General features: G+C 39.1%; 1 protein-coding gene across 1 annotated transcript; it reads right to left on the bottom strand.

The window, feature by feature from the left end:
* Positions 1–2,124: 2,124 nt before the first annotated feature.
* Positions 2,125–20,616, bottom strand: lrp3 (low density lipoprotein receptor-related protein 3). The gene is made up of 8 exons (XM_055206027.2): positions 20,399–20,616; positions 17,551–17,689; positions 13,127–13,332; positions 11,256–11,650; positions 9,465–9,686; positions 8,808–9,280; positions 5,675–5,807; positions 2,125–5,286 (listed from the first exon to the last, which is right to left on the bottom strand). Exons 1-8 carry the CDS (start codon positions 20,472–20,474, stop codon positions 4,396–4,398), a joined length of 2,535 nt encoding a protein of 844 aa, XP_055062002.2. The 5' UTR covers positions 20,475–20,616; the 3' UTR covers positions 2,125–4,395.
* Between the last annotated feature and the right edge of the window lie 592 nt (positions 20,617–21,208).

Raw genomic sequence — 21,208 nt, 5'->3', positions numbered from 1 at the left:
AAAGTCATTGTGATTTACTGTTTTCTACATAAAATAATCCTGCATAATCTAAAGAACATATAACCTTGATATCTTAAATATTTATTAAAAACAAGGCAATCATTGAAACTAAAGTAAAATCAATGTTTAACATCGTAATGCTCCTAATCTCATAATTAAACAATTAGAGAGAGCCTGAATTTCATAGACAAGGTCACATATATGGAACTTAATCAAAGGGAATTGTTACATATGTTAAAGACAACCATAGACTTAAACAACAAAAACATGAGTCTGTTAAAACTTCAAGCAGCTGGCCAAATAATCATTTTATTATGGCACTACCAGTTATGTTTCTTTTAACTGAATTTACTTAAATGCACAATATGTAATTTTTGCATTTAAATATACAACAATCACTAGCACAGTGTTATATATTCATTACGTCATCTGTAATTTGCAATTCCTGTTGGATGATCAGCAGTGGCGGTGCAAATTACAACTCCCATCATTCCATCAAGCTACACCATTGTTGATGTTTTGCGTCCTCTAGTGGTGAAAATTACATATTGTGCCTTTAAATTCTTCTGAAAATAAATTATGCATTTAAAGTCAAGACCATTCATTCGAGAGCTGTTTGATGAGGCATTCTGAAAACAAAATCTCTTGTTTCGAATCTCTTAAACCATTTATCCATCCAGTGGGATTCTACTAAAGTACATGTATGTTTAAACAATCAGTGTTGATTAAATATTTTTATAATTTAAAGGTGCCATAGAATAAAAAAAAACGTATTTACCTAGGCATAGATGAATAATAAGAGTTATATGATGGACATATTGTGAGCCTCAAACGCTTTTTTCCTCATTCTTATTTAAACCTTGTGCATGCAAAAGACTGCTGGAAAACAGGCCAATATCAACTGTGATGTAACAGTCGAGATGTACACCCCAACATGTTTACTAATGGCATGAGCCTTAGAGCATAGCCAATCAAAGCAGAGCTCAACATTATTATTCATGACCGTTACAAATAGGGCAAAAATAGACCATTTCATTCAAAGGACAAATCCTAGAAAATGTTTCTGGATCATTTTTGCACTTAAAGGATTATTCAATTTTCTTTAAAAAATCCAGATAATTTACCACCATGTCATCCAAAATGTTGATGTCTTTCCTTGTTCAGTCAAGAAGAAACCACGTTCCTTGAGAAAAACATTCCAGGACTTCCCTCATTTTATTGGACTTTAATGGACCCCAACACGTAAGTTTTGATGCAGTTTAAAATTGCAGTTTCAACGGAGTTTCAAAGGACTCTAAACAATCTCAAAGAGGCATGAGGGTCTTATCTAGCAAAATGATTGTCATTATTGACAAAAAACCAAAAAATATGCACTTTTAAACCATAACTTCTCGGTTTCCTCCGGTCGTGTAAAGTGCCACCGCGACCTCATGTAATACGTCATCCCATCAAGAGGTCACGATGACGTATCAAAACTACACCACAGTGTTTACAAGTGTGGAGAAAGAGGAACGTTCCGACGTTGTATGTCAAATGATCCTAATTAATGTCTTTGTGTCAGTTTATTGTTTTAAATGGTCTGCAAATGTGCGTTTCATATATGTAACACGTGACCTTTAGACGTCATTACGCCATTATGTGAAGCCGCGCTGGCTCATCACTCAGTCGGAGGAAGACGAGAAGTTGTGGTTTAAAAGTGCATATTTTTTATTTTTCTTGTCAAAAATGACAATCGTTTGGCTAGATAAGACCCTTATGCCTCGTTTGGGATCGTTTAGAGTCCTTTGAAACTGCAATTTTAAACTGCTTCAAAACTGTTAAGGGTTGGTGTCCATCAAAATGAGAAAAATCCTGGAATGTCTTCCCCAAAAAACACAACTTCTTCTCGACTGAACAAAGAAAGACATCAACATTTTGGATGACATGGTGGTGAGTAAATTATCTTTTATTTTTAATAATATTTAAAAAAAAATTTAGAAAATGGACTAATCCTTTAATAAAGTTACATACCTTCTATGTAAATATCAAAGAACAATTTAACAAATTATTTCAATGCATTCTTTGGCACCTTTAAAGTTTCCTCTTAATATGATAAAAAAATGAATATGGGTTTCATGATCTGTAAAAAAAAGTTTTATTTACATCATTGTTGAGTCCCACACAGAACTGCAATACAGCATGAGAGAATGCCAAAATCTGACGTGACTCCCAGGAAATTACGAGAAAATATTTCCTAGTCACGGATGTACAGTATCACAAGCAATTTTGATATTGCCAAGACATCCAGTAACTTACTTTAATTCTCAGGCATTCAATCAAATCTACTGTCAGCAACATGAAAGGATAGAAATACATTTTCTAATGGCACTGAATCTGAACCCTTCGCGCTGCATTAAAATACCTCCTGCAATTCTAGAAACTCTGTTTATATCTAAATTAAATGTCATGCAATGGATCCCATGGGATCAGAAGAAATCTTAAATTCTGCACCTGGTGGATGAAGAGATATGAAATAGGCACTCGGCCATTAGACCGTTAAAAATGACCAAGTCTTTTGCTTATACTGGTTCTTATTTCTGTACTAGAACCAAAATCAGATTTGCTAAAGCAGCAGTTTGACTTTTGTGGCACTACATTGAACACCTAATAGCACAGAAAATACATTCAAGGAACAGTGAGCAACATAATCTTACTGCCAAACAAGTGAATCAATGTGTAACTCAACTGAAATAAATAAGAGGTAAGATGTCAACTGCATTTTATGAGATGTGAATACAAACGTATTGAGGAATGACACACTTTTGTAAAATCCTAATGAGACAGCAGCACATCTCACACATACAGCACATTAACTTATTCACTCTCATTATCCATTAATGATCCCTGAGTTCTGCTTCCCTTCAGATAAAACAAAATTTCTTTTGAATGTGTAAAAAAAGTTTACGTTAATTTAAAGTCTATCTATGGTAAACCTGCCATGATCTTATAGTCTGCTACACATACTAAACAAATGGCCTTAAATAAAAAAGCAGATAGACTATACAACCAACATTCATGAATCTGTATTTTGTGCAGCAACTACTGAAACAACTTGCTGGCAATGAAAAGTGTTTTGATACAACTGAATTAAGTATTTTAATGGGCAGGTAGGACGGTGAATCTCTTTTAAGGCGCTGGGAAAAGCTCTGTTCAGTCTATCCAAAGCTTTTAAAGTGGTAGGTATTGAATGTTACAGATGAGATGCAGACAAGCAAAGCTCTGCTATAATGATACTCCATGTGTATTATGCTCAGTCTTAGTAAAACAATCAAAAGGTTTTTGGTGATTTCTAGCATGTGATCAATTTATATTTATAGCATTCTGGAAATGAAATATGAGATTTTCTCAGAAACTATGACAGAGCATAAATCAAATCAAAATATTCTGCAACTTAAAGGAATAGTCAATTTTCTTAAAAGAAAAATCCAGATTATTTACTCATTTATCACCATGTCATCCAAAATGCTAATGTCCCTCCCTGCCCAGTCCAGAAGAAATTATGTTTTTTGAGGAAAACATTGCAGGATTTTTCTCATTTTAATGGACTTTCAAAGGACTATAAACGATCCCAAACGAGGCACAAGGGTCCCATCCAGCGAAACGACCGTCACCCCTGACAACAAAAACAACAAATATACACCTCTAAACCCAAACTTCTCGTCTAGGTCCGGTCCAGTGCGACCTAACGCAAATGCGTAGTGACGTAGGGAGGTCATGTGTTACATATATAAAACGCACATTTGCGGACCATTTTAAGCAATAAACTGACACAAGAACATTAATTAGTATCATTCAACATACGTCGGAACGGTCCTCTTTCAACACACTTGTAAACACTGGGGCGGAGTTTTGCGTTCGTCTTCTGTGACCTCTTGACGTCATGACGTATTGCGTGGGGTCACGCTGGTGCATCACGACCGGATCTAGACGAGAAGTTGTGGTCCAAAAGTGTATATTTGCCATTTCCATTGTCAAAAATGACAATCGTCTCGCCAGACAAGACCCCCACGCCTCGCCTGAGACCGTTCAGAGTACCTTGAAACTCCGTTGAAAAAAACTGCCAAGTGTTGAGTCAAGTGCCAAGTGGTGGTGTCCATCAAAGTCCATCAAAATGAGAAAAATCCTGCAATGTTTCTCTAAAAAAAACAAAAAACTTAATCTGGACTGAACAAAGAAAGACATCAACACTCCGGACGACATGGTGGTGAGCAAATCATCTGGATTTTTCTTTTAAGAAAATGGAATATTCCTTTAAGGCTTGAAAGTCAATGACTCTTGATGGAAGGCTGTTCATTGAACCTAATAAGGCTCGGTAAGTTGGCACATATTTGGAATAGAGAGGACGATAAAGGCTTCTCAGTGCACAGTGAACTGAACGTCATCAATCTCTTCCTCGTTACTTGTGAGTCTGCAATGCCTGAGAGGGTCACCTGGAGTGTCTTCTGTTCCTGATGAATTCCCTAAAGGGGTCTGTCCTGGGCTTAAGAGCACATCTGAGTGCGAGCCTGTTTGTGTATCCATATGTGGTTTTGTGAGTGTAGGAAGGCCTCTGTGCCCCTCAGACTGACCACTGGAAGATGTTGGCGACTCCGGAGAAGAAAGAGGCGAAACACCTACGGAGGTGTAGCGGAGGATGGAGACTCCTCTGAGCTCTGCTGCCAGTTCCTGTACTAGCCTTCTTGAGGTCCGCGACCTGTTCATGCTGTGTTTGGGTCTATCCGAAGGTCCAGGTGGACTATCTCCATCTTTATGCTTCGGGGACGAGCCTTCCGTGCTGCGTTTAGATCTTATTCTCATCCTAGACAGCTCTGAACTTCCGTCATCATCATCTTCTTCATCTTCGTCCTCCAGGGTGTCTGAAGAGCAGCGCGGGGAGGCGGGTGAGGTCGGAGAGAAAGAAGAGAGGGGAGACTCTCTTTCAGCTGAGCAGAGGGCATCAGTGTGAGCCTGCAGAGATAACCCAAGCGCAGCGGTTGAACAGGGGGAGGGGGTCTGTCCCAAACCCTCCTGTGGCTCCTCGGCGTTGCAGTCCACTGTGTTGTAGCTATGGAGCCCCAGAACTGTGTGTGTGTTCATGTGTGTATGGCCAGGAGGCGTTAGGAGAGGGATCTGACCACGTAAGCGAGAACCACGATGGAACAGGCGGTTCCAGAGACGACCAAGCCGCCGTCGCGATGAGGAGCGTCGGGAGGAGTGTCGACGAATCTGTCTCCGCATAGCTGAACGGAGATTTTGTAGAACAGATGCCTGAAAGAAGACAGATGGGAGAGAAAATTCAATGAAGTTCAATGTCAGTCATTCAGCAGTTTATTCTTTAGATGCCAAGAAGTCTACTGCGGTATTTAGGGGCATAGCAAACAATGCAACAAGAGGGGCCTCCACAACAACTTTTTAGGTGATATATCTTATATTGTAGATTTCATTTTGCTTGGCAAAATAACTTTAACCAGTTACTCACAACAACAACAACGTTTTTGAGGCCAACAAATAGCCTCTATCTACTAAAATCCTACATTTTCAGATAGTGAAAGAGCAAACCTCATAAGTGTAACATTGTCATCCCCTCCCACTCCTCAGATAATTCCTACCCCCCTGCTCATATTAAAGCTGAAAGAAACATTTCAAATTCACACACCTGTGTTGGGTTGTAGACTGGAAAGTCATCAACTGGAGGTATGAGACCTTGAGCTATCAGTTGACCATAAGAGGGTGGAGCCTCTCTTTGAACAAACTCCGCCTCTAGTCGGGTCATCTGTGTTTCAAAAGCTCTAGTAGGGGAGGGAGGTAAAAAAGAAATATAAAATAAGCTTCCTTATCAAATACACTTTATACTAAATGATGCTTTGTAAAAACCTTAAGGAAAAGAAAAAAAAAGGACGTTCAGACAGGCATCTCTTGAGGACCACCAGGTTGCTCCTTAACCAGCGGTAACTTGACAGTTTGATGAAGTGCAGGTATTTTGGGTTCTGCTTTGTCTTTACAAGGCTAATTAGAGGAAACTAGTGCATCCCTCCCCAGAGCAGCATATGTGCAGATTCATCCAGTGAGTAAATCACCCAGTGGATTTGATCCTTTCACTCTCGTGTTCTCTTTATGTCTCTCTTTGGGAGAGCTTTTGCTTTTTAGTGTGCAGATTTTGAGATTAAAACAGTTTTGCATTACTGCTTCTCTCTGACTAGCATGCAGCAATTTTGAAAACATAAATTCATGTTATGCTAATTGATAAAGGTACACAAACTACACAAGCAACACAACATCATATCCCGCTGTCGAAACAACGTCAAAATCCGCCGTCGGATCGACATTAGAACCTGACGTCAGAACCCGATGCCGAAACGACGTCAAAATCCAACGTCAGATCGACATCAAAATCCAACGTAGGATCAAAATCAGAACCCGACGTCGAGCTGATGATAAAACAGTCAGTTGGCTGATTTTAAAACTCAACAGTCTGTTTTATGAATTACACTTGTAAGAAAAGGTATGTGAACCTTTTGGAATTTCATAGTTTTCTAAATAAATTTGTCATAAATCTGATCTGATCTACATCTAATCAAGGGTATTGACAAACATAATGTGTCTAAAAATAATTACACAAAAAATCTTTTTGATGTCTTTATTGAGAACAACCAAAAAACCACCCTTGAGTTAGGGGCTGGACACACCAAAACTTTTACGCCCGCGGCCGGCGCATGTTTTCAATTGTTTCCAATGGAAGCTCTGCGTTTTTCAAATAAGCCAGCAGCTAGCTGTATTCTTCCGCGCTGAAAACTGGCGCCCGGCGGTTTTTCCGCACTCAGCGCTGATCACCGAGATTTGAAAAATGTTCAACTTTGGATTAAAAGCTCCACTCGTCAATGTCAGTTCTCACGTGGCCGTCCAATCACAGTGGAGGAGGGGCGGGACAAGTAGCACAGCAACCAACCATCTCACAGCTGACGTATCAGAGCTACCAAAGCGCTTAGCTGAAGAAAGCTGGCACTCAGCTTAAAAACAGCTGGCATTCGGCGTTGTCCAGGCGTTTTCAGTCGTGTTTAAAAGTTTTGGTGTACACCACCCCTAAATGACCTCAAAAAAGCTAATTGGCGTCAGGTTTTAGCACACCTGGAGTCTTGTTACGATAATACGTTTGGAGGTGTGGACAAAGTATTTCCAAATATATCAGACAATTCTTTAGGACAATGTCTGTATGTGAGTTGAAACTGTGTAGAACAGGGGTGGGCATCGAGGGCCACAGTCCTGCAGAGCCTAGCTTCAACCCCAATCGAAAACACCTGAATGTCATTTCCAAACAGTCCTGAAGACCTCAATTAGATTTTTCAGCTGTGTTTGATTAGGGTTGGAGCTAAACTCTGCAGGGACACTGGCCCTCAGGACCAGGAGTTGCCCACCTCTGGTGTAGAAGGTGGGTGATGCAACAGGACAACGATCCAAAACACCAGAGAAAGTCCACAACAGAATGGCTTCAGAAAAACGAAATCCGCCATTTGGAGAAGTCAAGTCAGAGCCCAGACCTTAACCCAATAGAGTTGCTATGGATTGACTTGAAGAGGGCCATACACATGAGACGTCCAAAAAATATGACAGATCTTAAGCAGTTCTGCCAGGAAAAAAGGGGCTAAAATTCTGATTTGCAGGTCTGATCCACAGCTACAGGAGGAAGCACCTTGTTGAGGTTATTGCTGCCAAGGGAGTTGCCAAACCAGTTGTTAATTCTAAGAGTTCACTTACTTTTTCCACTGCCATTTTGAATGTTGAATGAGTGTGTTCAATAAAGACATGAAAGATTATAATTTTGTGTAATTATTTTTAGACACATTATGTTTGTCAATACCCTTGAGATGAAGATAAGATCACATTTTATGACAAATTCATTCAAAAACCATGAAATTCCAATGTGTAACTAGATGGAGTTAGTGGATAGGTTTTGGTGTATTTAAGTAATAAATTTATCTGGAGCAGCAAAGGCAAGCAATGAGGAACTTCAAGTTAAAAATGTAAAAGGCAGACACATACATAGAGACATGGGGATCAAGTAAACAATAAAGTATTTTGTGTAAAACTACTAAAAACACACACACAAACATAGTAATAAACAAAGTAATACACAGTGGCGGCTGGTGACTTCTTTTTCTGAGAGCGCACGATGCAAATTTCGTCACAACATGTATGTAGCCCGTCATGTGTGTGGTACGCAATTTCAAAATATGTGTTCTGTGCTTTGAGGGATCATGTGTGCATCACGTGTCATGCCAAAATAAGTGCATGCTGCAGACCCGTCAAAGGGTTTATGAGAGTTTATGATCAAAGAGACGATCGTGTTTGCCAGATACTCGCATAATCTCATGCGTAATCAGAGTTTAATGTTAAGGGAGTGTCTTTTGGAACGTGAGCGTCTCTTTTGTCATAAACGGTTTTGGTGCGTGTGCAGCGGGCATTTGTTTTGGCGGGGCACGTGATGCACACATGATCTCTCGACACGCAGGACACATATTTTGGAAAAGGGAACCACACACATGATACTCCGAACACTTATTTTGAATTCGCGCCCCTCAGATGAGGAGTCACGAGCCGCCACTGGTAATACATAACATTGTTTGTGTGAAATCCATTCAGCATTATAACGGACAAAAATAAATAAAAAGAAAGGATGATTTAATGAGTGAAGGAGGACGAGAGTTTAAATGATTAAAAAATGCATAATTTTTCTGACCCATTCTCCTCTACAAGTTTAATTGCATGGATTAAGATAAAAGAAATGACCTCACCTGTACTCTCTTGTCCTGAGTGAGTACAGTTTAAAGGCACAACCCAGTGCGATGACCAGGAGCAGCCCACAGACCAGGCTGCCGATCAAAGCTGCTGTGATCACCTTCCTGGGCACAGAGGCCAAACAGTCTCTTTCATCACTGCCATCGAGACAGTCTTCCTGTCCGTCACACCTCCATGTCTCAAAGATGCACAGGTTGGTTCCGCAATGGAAGTTTCCAGGCTGACAATCGAAGCAGTTTTTCTCATCTGAGCCATCTGGACACTTTTTCTGGTTGTTACACCTCTCAGAGGCTGAGTAACATGTCCCGCTGCCGCCCTCGCATGGATACTCGCCAGCCTGGCACAGCGGGCAGCGTTCCTCATCTCGCCCTCCAGGGCAGTGCCAGTAACCATCACAGCGCTGCAGGTCAGTGTAACATCCCTCGTCTGTGCCACATGGATGCTCGCCTGGAAAGCAATAACCCTTAACCTGGAGAGAGAGGGAGAGAGACTTGCAAATCAGGTCTATTTACCTTATCCTTCTGGCAGATATCATTTTATGTTTTAAGAGCACTTTTTACTAATTGCATGACTTTTTTTCTTATTTTCTAACAGACATATTTGCCACAAAAACTGTGTAAATGATAAGACAGACCAGGAATAGTAAGAGAGACCTGATAGGTGGCATTGAAGCCATGTCCAGGGCTGTGAGGTTTAGCGTGGTAGAACACACTCATCTGTCCTTGTGAAGACTCCAGCAGGGCCCGTCTGTGATTATTATGGTGAGAGAGACTCTGCAGAAGACGATCTGGGCGTTCTCCCAATCCATCATAAACACGGACCGAGTCCCCAACACCCAGCTGTAGATCCACCTGCAGCACCAGTGGCTTCGGGTCCTGAGGCAAAACAAATCAAGCAGAAATGAAGAAGTGATTTCGATAAAGGATTTTTTTGTTGAATCTCACTACAAGTAGTATATTCATATAACTGTGTATGTGAAAAATAAAAATCCTGAATTTTAAATATCTTGAATCTTAAAATGAAATTATTTTATTATTTACTCACCCCAAATGGCTTTCTTTTTCTCTGGAGCAGAATTTTTTATGTTTTAAGTGTTACATTGGGGTGAATTGTCATCAGCACTTCTCAAACTTCGAGGAATGCAAAAGTGTTTTACAATAACTCCATGCGGCTCGTTCTGTATATTCAAAGCATCCTAAACGCATACAAAGGGGTTTGGTGAATATCAAACCAAAATCGAATCGACGCCTTGACCTGTTTCACTCTTTCTGTGCATGAACCTTTTAGGATGTTTACTTTTGAATAATGCATTACAACATCCACAACAGAAGATTAAAGGAGCAAACTATGTTGTTTGTGCACACTCGCACGAAAAAAGCTTTCGTTAAATAACGAATATTATTTTAGTTTGTATGCCTTCAGGACACTTGTAATGTATAGCACAAGTTGTGTGGTTTTTAATAGTTATTTAATGAAACTTGCATGGTTTTAAAGCTTGAAAAGAATTGTTCAACCCACCACCACTGTAACCAGAAAACCCAAAACAACACTGAAGAACAAAGAAAGACATTGGGGGTTTCAACATTAGGGTCAGTAAACATTTTTGAATGATCTACACCTTTAAAGAGATAGCTTACCCAACAAATAAAATAAAAAATTTAATTTTATTACCTTCATGTTGTTTCACACCTGTATGAGTTTTTTATTCTGTTAAACACACAGTTGACAGTACCCATTGACTTCTATAGTAGGAAAAACAAATACTATGGAAGTCAATGGGTACCGTCAACTATGTGCTTACCATAAATTATTAAAATAATTTGCACTTGTGGTCAGAACAACATGAGGGTAAGTAAAATAATTTTTATTTTGGGTGAACTGTCCCTTTAATGGGGATATATCATGAAACTCAGACTTTTTCCATGTTTAAGTGCTATAATTGGGTCCCCAGTGCTTGTATGAAACTAGAAAATGTGAAAAAAGGACAACCCAGTAACTTAGTTTTGGTAACCCATTCTGTGCAAGCATGTGAAAAAAATAGGTCACTGAAATTTGGCTCACCCTGTGATGTCAAAAGGGGATAATAGCGCCCCTTAATCTGCACTATCCAACCACAGCACTGCCATTTAGTGCAGAAATCAACTAATTTGCATTTAAAAGGACACACCCAAAAACTGCACATTTTGCTCACACCTACAGAGTGCCAATTTTAACACCCTATAATAAATTATATATATGATATTTTGAGCTAAAACTTCACAAATGTACTCTGGGGACACCAAAGATTTCTTTCACGTCTTAAAAAAGCCTTGTGAAATGTCCCCTTTAATTGAGCTTATAAATTCATCTCACCTAAATTGAGAATTACTTTTAAGCAGCCATGTGAAATATTGAAGATGAATGTATATTTCGGTAAATGTTTCTGCCACTTATCAACATCATACTTGTGTGTCCAGAAACCACGTGCAGTGCAGATCTGTTCCCCCGCTCCTGTTTGGACGAAAAAAATCAGGCGATGCAAACGTCCCATAAAAGTTGACCAAGTGTTTTCCGCAGGAAGTGTCTGGGCAGCGGGCCTCATCGGATCCATCGGGACAGTCTCGAGCTCCATTACAGCGCAAGGTTGCCGGCAAGCAGCGTGTGGACTGGATGTCAGAACACTCCAAGGTTCCTGGTGGGCACAGACTCACCCGGGCCGGTGTGGGTTGAGGGGCACAGCTTCTTTCATCTGTACTGTCTCCACATTCATCCAAGCCATTACAGCGCCATGAACGTGGAACGCACTTACCGTTTCCACATAAATACTCATCATTCTCACAACTACTTTGACCCAACCGACCTAAAAAAAGAAACATAAAAAAGAAACAAAAATAGAGAGAGTTGAGACTTTATATGCAGATAAACACTGACACACATCCCCAATCAAATCTATCCACTATGCAGATGGCGTTTGCCTGGTGACAGCTTAACAAACACAGCCATTCAGTATTATTGATTGAACTGCACAGCTAAAAGAAAAAGCACAAACAGCATTTCCCCACAAACACACACACACATACCCCTTGGAGCTGACAGCCCATTATCTCCTTCATCTTCATTAACTACATATTATATCTAACCATCAACAGCGGAGATCTCTCTGATACTTCTTATACACGCTGCCATCAATGCAATCTATATGCACATCAGTACTCACAGCACATTATCTAACAAGTGCTAAAAGCATTAGCCTTCAGTTTACTGTAACTTTCATTATGGCTCCATGGTCATTCGGTATTGATCTGGTAAGCCTGCACTGACACACGAATGCTGCCTGCTGAATCGGTGCATACAATAAATCTACATGTCGCTGCAGGAGTCATCAAGATTTGTGTGCTCTCTAATGTAGTTATACAATTAAAGCTGTCGGCCTTTTACAGGAATAGTTTACCTGAAAATGTTTTTTCTTTAATAATTTATAAGGAACTGCTATCAGTCACATGACACATATAAGATCCAATAGCATATGTCTTCAGGTGTGTATGAGTCGAGGTGAAATTATACAGTGTGGCTTAAGAAGACCTAAAATATAGTTACATGCAGTGGCGGCTCGTGACTGCTCATCCGATGGGCGCTAATTCAAAATAAGTCTTCGGAGTGTCATGTGTGTTGCTTGCGTTTTCAAAATATGTATTTGTTGCATTGTGTAAACCATGTGCACTACGTGTTTTGTCAAAATAAGTGCCTGCTGCACACACGTCAAAACCGTTTATGATAAAAGAGACGCTCACGTTCACAAAATACACACAAGACACTCGCTTAAGAGTAAACTCTGATTACGTATGATATTATGCGAGTATCTGGCAAACGCGAGCGTCTCTTTTATCACAAACCCTTTAGATGCGTCTGCAGCAGGCACTTATTTTGACAAGACACGCGATGCACACAGGATCACTTGACGCGCTGAACACACATTTTGAAAAAAGGAACCACACACATGCCGGCTACATACATGTTGTGACGAACTTCGAATCGAGCGCCCTCGAAAAAAGAAGTCACTGGCCGCCACTGGTTACTATTTGTCACCCAGTCTGTTAAAACTCATTTTTTGTGGATTACTGTTTTCTACATAAAATCATTCTGTGAAATATAACCTTGATATATTTGTGAGTGAGTACGCTTATGTCAAACATTGAAATAAAAGTGAATTTTTGGGCTGGCCAGTGTCACACTAATCAGCTTAAATATTCAAGTACATCATTTAGTGTTTTTGGGTGAACTGTGTGTAGGTTCGAACCTGAACATAAATGCTGTTCACAAATGCAATATCACAAACCTCGTATATAAGACATTCTGAAGCCCTGCGCCAGTCCAGAACTGTTGGTCTGAGAGTGGAAGAAGACCCAGACTCTTCCTCTGGAGGAGATGAAGGGAGGGGGGAGAACGGAGCCACAGATCCGATATTCAGTTTTCCATGTGGGTCCGAGCAACAGCCAGTCTCCCCTGCAGTCCCGTGTGTCTTCCACATCAAAACTGTGAAAACTGGACAAAGTAAACACACAGTGCTTAATGCATGGAGTGGAATCTCTTTTGTTATATGATCATCTTCTCTAACTGTTGTGAAGTGCTTTTATGATTGTACTGAAACTGCCACTTAGAGAGCAATATTATCAACAGCTTTAAAAGTGCAGTAACAGCATGAGAGTCATAATGAGCGAGTAAATAAAAAAGAAGAAACTGTAACTGTGTGTCCTCATTTTGAAATATATTTTGCATCCTTTTGAATACACATAACAGAATAAAACAGTGTGGAATTAGTGCTGTCACGATTATGACATTTGGCTGACGGTTAATTGTCTAATAAATTGTGAGGATTATGATGATTAATTGCAGTGGCGGCCAGTGACTTCTTTTATCGAAGGCGCTCGATGCGAAGTTCGTCACAACATGTATGTAGCTATCATGTGTGTGGTTCGTAATTTCAAAATATGTGTTCTTATGTGCATCACGTGTCTTGTCAAAATAAGTGCCTGCTGCAGACGCGTCTAAAGGGTTTATAATAAAAGAGATGCTTGCGTTTGCCAGATACTCGCATAATCTCATGCGTAATCAAAGTTTACTGTTAAGGGAGTGTCTTGCGTGTATTTTGTGAACGTGAGCGTCTCTTTTATCATAAACGGTTTTGAGTGCAGCAGGCACTTAAGTTACTTTGACAAAACATATGATGCACATAACACATATTTTGAAAACACAAGCAACACACATGACACTCCAAACACATATTTTGAATTTGCACCCCTCAGAAGAGCAAACACGAGCCGCCACTGATTAATTGTCTGTTTTATTGCTTTGACATTTATTGGTTTGTTCATGAAATAATTTTCACACATATTAATATTAAAAAAAACATATATTTAAAAGTAGTTATTTAAAGCAACACTAAAGACTTATTGCTCTTTGCTCCCCCTACAGGTTAGAAGCGTAATTGTTCATTACCACTGTCGTAAATACTGCAGCATAGCTGGCTCTGATTGGATTGTAGGTCTGCCGTAAAGCAAGTTTTTGTAGTTTTCACTCGAACTACAGGACCGCTACCCGACCGTTGGAAACTTCTTTAGTGCGGTTTTGGCCGATAGAGGGCTGCAAAGCGAATGTGAAAGTGCCATTCTCACCCTGTTTTGTGTGGATGAACCACTGAAACTTTTTTGGAAACGTTATTTTAAGGTAAAAAAAACTCTTTGGTGTTGCTTTAATTAATATATCTTTTAAAAACAAAAAAATCTTCAAAAGAAATAAACACAATAAAAAATATCAAAAATAACTAAAAATAAAAATGCAATCAAAATAGACTGACTATACCAAAACAGGCCTTAAATAGTAGCCATTCCTACTAAGGTCATGGTAGTACTGGACCACATGTCTGAAGTGGCTGCAAAAACAAAATTCCTTATAGATCCTTAAGAAGAGCATCCTTCACTTTTTTGAGAGAGATGTGCAATCATTGCTTTGATCTGAAATCATGGCGATGAGGTCAAACAATCGCGATGAGATGATTATTTAATTATTGTGACAGCCAGGGAACTACACTGCGACCAAAATGGTTGCATATGCGACCTTTTGAAATGCTATTGCGACCCTAATTTTTAATGGGTCGCATATGTATCACTGATTATTTTTGTACCTACCTTATGTTTTAAGCAATATGCTATGATTTACTACGAGCATTTATTAAAACAGAAATGTGTATTTTAAGAATACGTTTAACGTGCTCTGAGCCTTCAACACATCAAGTTGGCTTTGTTTTGCGTGTGAGCACGTTGTGTTGTGTCTCTCCCGATGAGTTTTTTTGTCACATGTAGCCTATAGTAGACCATTTTTTGTCGGTGGGTAATGATTGCCCTTTTCACCCGCTACCACCACAAGTAAATTTCACATCTGTGGGAAACACTACAACAGGCATGTGGTTTAAAAGATGGCAAGTAAAATAAAAAGCACATCTGTATGCAATACATTATTGTTCATTATTATCCAAAGCGGCTTAATATAACTAATTTGTGCGACCAAATCATGTTTTGCGCCACTAACTGAAAAAGTTAGTAGCGCAAGTGCCACTAGTGGAAAAGGTCAGTGTAGTTCCCTGGTGACAGCCCTACATGGAATAATCACTTTAACTTATCTGTGTTGCATTTACAGTGTTGTATGTACTGTAAACACAAAGCACAACAATACAATAACCCAGATAGCAGAACAGTAATGCAGTTTTCTACACAAAATCAGAAAGAGAATTTTCTGGAAAAATATAACCTTGATATATTTAATATGGACTGAGTAAAGATTAAAATCAATGTGAAATCAATGACTGAAATCAAACATATGAGACTCTCAGGATATATTAGGATTTTACAGGACAGGGTCACATACAAGTTAATATTGATCAGTTTAGTGGCCATTCAAAATCTTGTATATAATAATGTAAAGCAGTGGCAGCTCGTGACTGCTCATCCGAGGGGTGCAAATTCAAAATAAGTGTTCGGAGTAGGGCTGGTCAAAAATAATTAGATTTTTCGATTAATCGTTTTTTAAACGTGGTCGATTCAAAATCGATTCTCAAAGAGCAGAATAGATTTTTCTTTCATATTTATTTCCGCAAACATTGAACGTAAGAATAACGTTCATCTAATTACTAGTCTTCTTCACTAGATTTCACCCTCTTTTTTGCCTTGTGCGATGTTACCAAGGAGCGAGAGGTGAGCCTGTCATTCATTCATTCAGTGCTCAAAATGGCGGTTTCAGGTGCTTCATCGACGTTGACGCTACCTTCACATAAATAGTCAAAGGTATGGAAGCATTTTAGATTTTGCAAGCAAGACAACGACGATAGTGTTGTGGCTTTTAATTTCTTTTTATTAATTATCCACTTGTAAACTGCAGTTCACTGTTCTTTTTATTAATATAGCATTTGTATTAAATCTAAATTCATTGAGTTGAATCAAGAATCGAGTATAAAAACCGACCCGAGAACCGGAATCGAAAATTTAATCGAGAATCGAAATCGAACCGATAGCTTGTGAATCGAAATCGAATCGATCTGGAGCATCTGAATCGATACACAGCCCTAGTTCGGAGAGTCATGTGTGTTGCTCGTGTTTTCAAAATATGTGTTTGTTGCGTAATGTGAACCATGTGCAACACATGTTTTGTCAAAATAAGTGCCTGATGCACACGCGTCAAAACCGTTTATGATAAAAGAGACGCTCACGTTCACAAAATACACGCAAGACACTCCCTTAACAGAGTGATTACGCATGAGATTATGGGAGTATCTGACAAACGTGAGCGTCTCTTTTATCACAAACCCTTTAGATGCGTCTGCAGCAGGCACTTATTTTGACAAGACACATGATGCATATAGGTTTGACGTGCAGAACACATATTTTGAAATTACGAACCACACACATGACGGGCTACATACATGTTTTGACGAACTTCGCATCAAGCGCCCTCGAAAAAAGAAGTCACCCGCCGCCAATGATGTAGACCAGTGTAGACCATTTCAATATTTCAGATCTTATCTCCCTAATTTTAAATATATATCTCATCCCATTTCCGGCTGAATGAGTCAGATATCCATATGTAAATCTGTCCGAGTCTGTTTGGAAAAATGTGTTTGACAGAGCATCACAGACAGCTTCCATTTAAGCAATGAGCAATAAGCCAGCATGAATTATAAGATATTAAAATCCTTTTCATTGCAAAGTTAAAAAAGAATGCTTTCTCTAAAGATACATCTCTAATCAGATAGTGCCCTGGAAATGATGTCATACTTTTGGATAATATCATTACAGCAATGATGACGAAACCCAGTCTTACACACGCACACACACACACAGTGGTTGGAGAGGTGAGAACCAGTGCATTACAGAATCCCTGCAGTCAGCTTTATTGCTCGAGTCACCATAGAGCACTCAATGTTTATCTCACAGAGATGAGTGTGCAGACCTATACACGCTGTGAATGCAGAAAGCCTGGAAAACTGAAATGCATGAAATTACACACATTTCTGAGTGTTTAAAAGCAAATCCCTAGAGAAAATCGTGTCTTTATAAAGAGCAGCTTTTCCACCGTACAGGAAAGACCAAATAATACGCACAGCATTATTTCTGATATGCTCCTGAAACAAGATTCTCATCACTGGTTGCTGAATAAAAGCATACAAGTACGGACTGTACAATTTATCATTCCCCTGCATCCGTGATTTACCTGATTGTGATCACATCCCCGCGGTTTCCCTGTATGTTCCAGCTGCAATTCACACCGGGTGGGTAATTGAGGGGCCATGATGGGCTGTAGATCACTCCTCTCCTCTCACTGTGCAACTCCACCTTACCGCCACAAGCCGCTGAGAAACACATACACAATATACCCATTATTTGTGCACATCATGAATGACAACAGCTGTCATACTGTCAGTGAAATAACACATCACCCTTTCTGTCTTTCTAAACATAAACTTGAGCACATGCACGTGAGGCTTATGTATTCCTTGAGTGCAGGGCAGGTATTCATAGATATATGATGGAGAAGAATTTGATCCACACACTTAGGTTAAGAGCGATCCTGCGGGATGTTACCGATACATAATACTCAATTAAAGGGGGAAAATGTGTGACGTGGTGTTCTAAATGGTTACACATTTGGACAGAAACAGAATAAGATAGTCTGGGAAGCACCAAAAATAGTCCAGGAAAAATAGAAAGTGCATAAACAGTGTCTTACAATACAAGTCTTTCGTCTACATACAATGGCAACAAACATGCCATATATACACAGGGTATGGTTCAGCATGATGGAAGTAAATACTGCTACCACAGTTACACATTAATTCCTATAGGGAACATAAAACACTCTATAGAGTGCCGCAGGGATGACGTATTTTTGTAGGCCGACGTGGAAGTTAGCGGGACACTGGTTCCCTCTCAAAAAAGCCCATTCATTTTTCCCATAGACTTTTAAGGCTTATAGCAAAAAATAAGATCTGTGTTTAACAAAAGTTAAAGGGGTGGTTTAATGGTATTTCGTGCATTCTGACTTATTAACACAGTTATAGAGTTGTTTCCTCATGCTAAACGTTCTGTCTTATGTTGGAAATAGGCGCATGCATATTATATAAATGACACAAACAAGTAGTGAATCAAAAGTTGAACAGTCTTGTGTAGTGTTGCATGACTCGTACTCGCTCCTCCCGCGGTAGTAACTCATCCTTCTTAATGTTTTCGTACGTTATCGGAAAGATTCAGTAAAGCTAATCTTTGTTTTATAAATCTGATTAAACCAAAGACTATTCGGAGATATAAAGGATGTAATACTACTCTATAGGTACTCCAGATTAACATCAGAAATGCAGAAACAGCGTGTGTTACGTGAGCTTTAAATACAAAGTTTTGTCCAACAAGTTAATCTTCACAGACGAATACAAATCTAATACATTTTGAAGTGTAAATGCATTTACTAGATATAAAAAAGCTGAATTTTGACATGAAATTAAATTAATTAAAATGTATCAAAGTTGTGAAAATGAGTAATGAGAGAAATTGTTTTCCTGCACGGATGGAAGATGAGGTTTCATTGCTAACTGTATACATGTTAAATAAAGACAAAAAGCGTTAAAACTAAAGTGAAACCGGGACTGTTGAGATGAGAAATTCCAAAAATAAGCACATTTTGGGACTGAGGACTTGAAGGTTTCATGGTATCTATCATAAGGACTTATGCAATCCTGAAGATGGTACAAGTTAACTTCAGCTTTGCTTAGAAATAATCTGCATCTGGACAAATGAATCAGACAAGTACATGACTTTATTCTCAGGCTAACAGGCTGGCAGTCAGCAGATATACATGAGAGAAATACAGAGAGAGATCACCTGGAGGTCATCTGGCATTGTTTAATTTCAGAACCGTGTCAAGGCTCTATTATAAAATATTGGACTCCTAAAATCATCATTCAACCGGTGAAAACATCATCAAAAAATAAAGAGCTGCCATATTTATTCAGAAACAAGATCTGAAACACAGAACTGCCTTAGTATCAATGCTACTATATCTGGAGTCAATGGCTTGCAAATGTGTGTATGTAAAACAGAGGGGGAAACAAAAATATAGGCTCTTTGTCTATTTGGGTGTGAAGAAGACTGCTGAACACACCCCACCCCCAACCAAACCCTCTTTTGTCACCACCCATTCTTTAAAGTCTATAGTTGTCTATCTGTCTTTCTGTGTAGGTAAACACACTTTGGAAGATCTGATTAAGTGAAAGCAGTGTCTTCCTTATATGATCAATATCTTTATTTGGGCTGTATTTAGTTAACTTATATAAAACTCAAACTAGCCTACTAATGAGTGCTGCTCTGAAAGAAAAAAAATGAAGGTGAGGTAAAATCCCTAATGCTTGATGGGGCAGGTCAGATCCTGCAATGGTCTTCTCCAGGTGACAGTAAATCCTTAAGCCTTGGTTTTGACCCTTTTTGGTATTTGATTAACATTTTACTTTTGATCAAAACAGAATCTGGCGGTATTTGCTGAGATCTTCTGACTATTCTCTATGAGAGGGTGATTTTCTTACACCAGAAAAAGGTCAGAAAAGTACCAGTGATCAATATAGTTACACACAAATCGTAATATTGTATTTCAAAGGTTAATATAATACCACACAAAGGTTAGAGAGATTGTATGATGTGATGCATTTCATGTGAGTAAGTTAGTTCATGTCTGTTCTTGGGAAGAACCGAGGTGTTTGATAAAGCCGTGTTTATAACTGCCACCATGGCAACAAGCCAAACGCATATCTGCTGCAAACCTGCACGATCCTCTTAACCTTTCTTTGTCGGCGGCGCTTTCGCACAATTTATCATATAATCACCTGCCTGTTATTTTTGCTTGGAAATATTTGTTATTAATTTAAAACGTGGGCTGCACAATATAAGACGACACAAAGTGATTCGCGATGGTCTTCTGTGTACATTCACCTTTCACTTCAGTCTTTTGTTCTATACAAAAAATGACATCATTATAGATTTGCGATAGTATCGCGATCACCGAAACCTGTACTTACCTAAACAAACCCAAGCCCAGCGCAGACAAATCCATTTCATAAGGTAAAGCTTCATCGTCCCGAATCTCTCCATCATCTTGTTCACAGCTCAAGTCATTACTTTATAATCCAGATTGATTTCACAACGTCGGTTTCGCGCTTATAACCGACTCCTTGCGTGCCCGTCACATAGCAGCATCTCTCCCTTTTCGCTTGCACTGTCTGGAGGGAAAGCCAGAGACATTCAACAGAGAGAGGTGATTGGAGGTTCAGTGGAGACGAGAGATGGCAACGTTTTTTTTCATGAAGGAATTTTACTTTCTTTGATGCATAACTGACCTTTTGACATTTTTGCCCACATTTAATTAAATCAAAAATTTTTATTAGGCTAGTTTGTGCCAATTATCTTATAATACCTTAATACCTTTGCAAATTCACATGCATGACAAATAATTGTAGCGTATAATTAACTTCAACTTAATATATAAAAACAAAAGAGGAACACTGGAGGTGAAATTTATGCTTTAACCATGTAAACATCTATTGTTTATTTTTTTTGTCTTGGTTTATTTTTACCACAGTTTTTTATGGTTTGCCGTTGCTCTTTCTTGAGGGAGACTTATAGTGAAAAGTGAAAGCATGCCTTCTCGTGGACGGAGGATGAATAGTTGAAAACCATGACGTGTATTAATTTCTTTACATGTAAAACACCACAATATTTTAAAGGGAGTTGCTTGAAAAGAAAATCCGCACAACTTGTTGTATATAATTATACAGTGCAAAATATCGTTCAATTTCTAAATCGCACTTAAGTAGATTGCACTTTTAATT

Source organism: Misgurnus anguillicaudatus, chromosome 21 (genome assembly GCF_027580225.2).
Source record: "Misgurnus anguillicaudatus chromosome 21, ASM2758022v2, whole genome shotgun sequence".
In the NCBI taxonomy this organism is placed as follows: Eukaryota; Metazoa; Chordata; class Actinopteri; order Cypriniformes; family Cobitidae; genus Misgurnus; species Misgurnus anguillicaudatus.
Note: the sequence above shows the minus strand (reverse complement) of the source record. Positions and strands in the feature narration are given on the sequence as shown.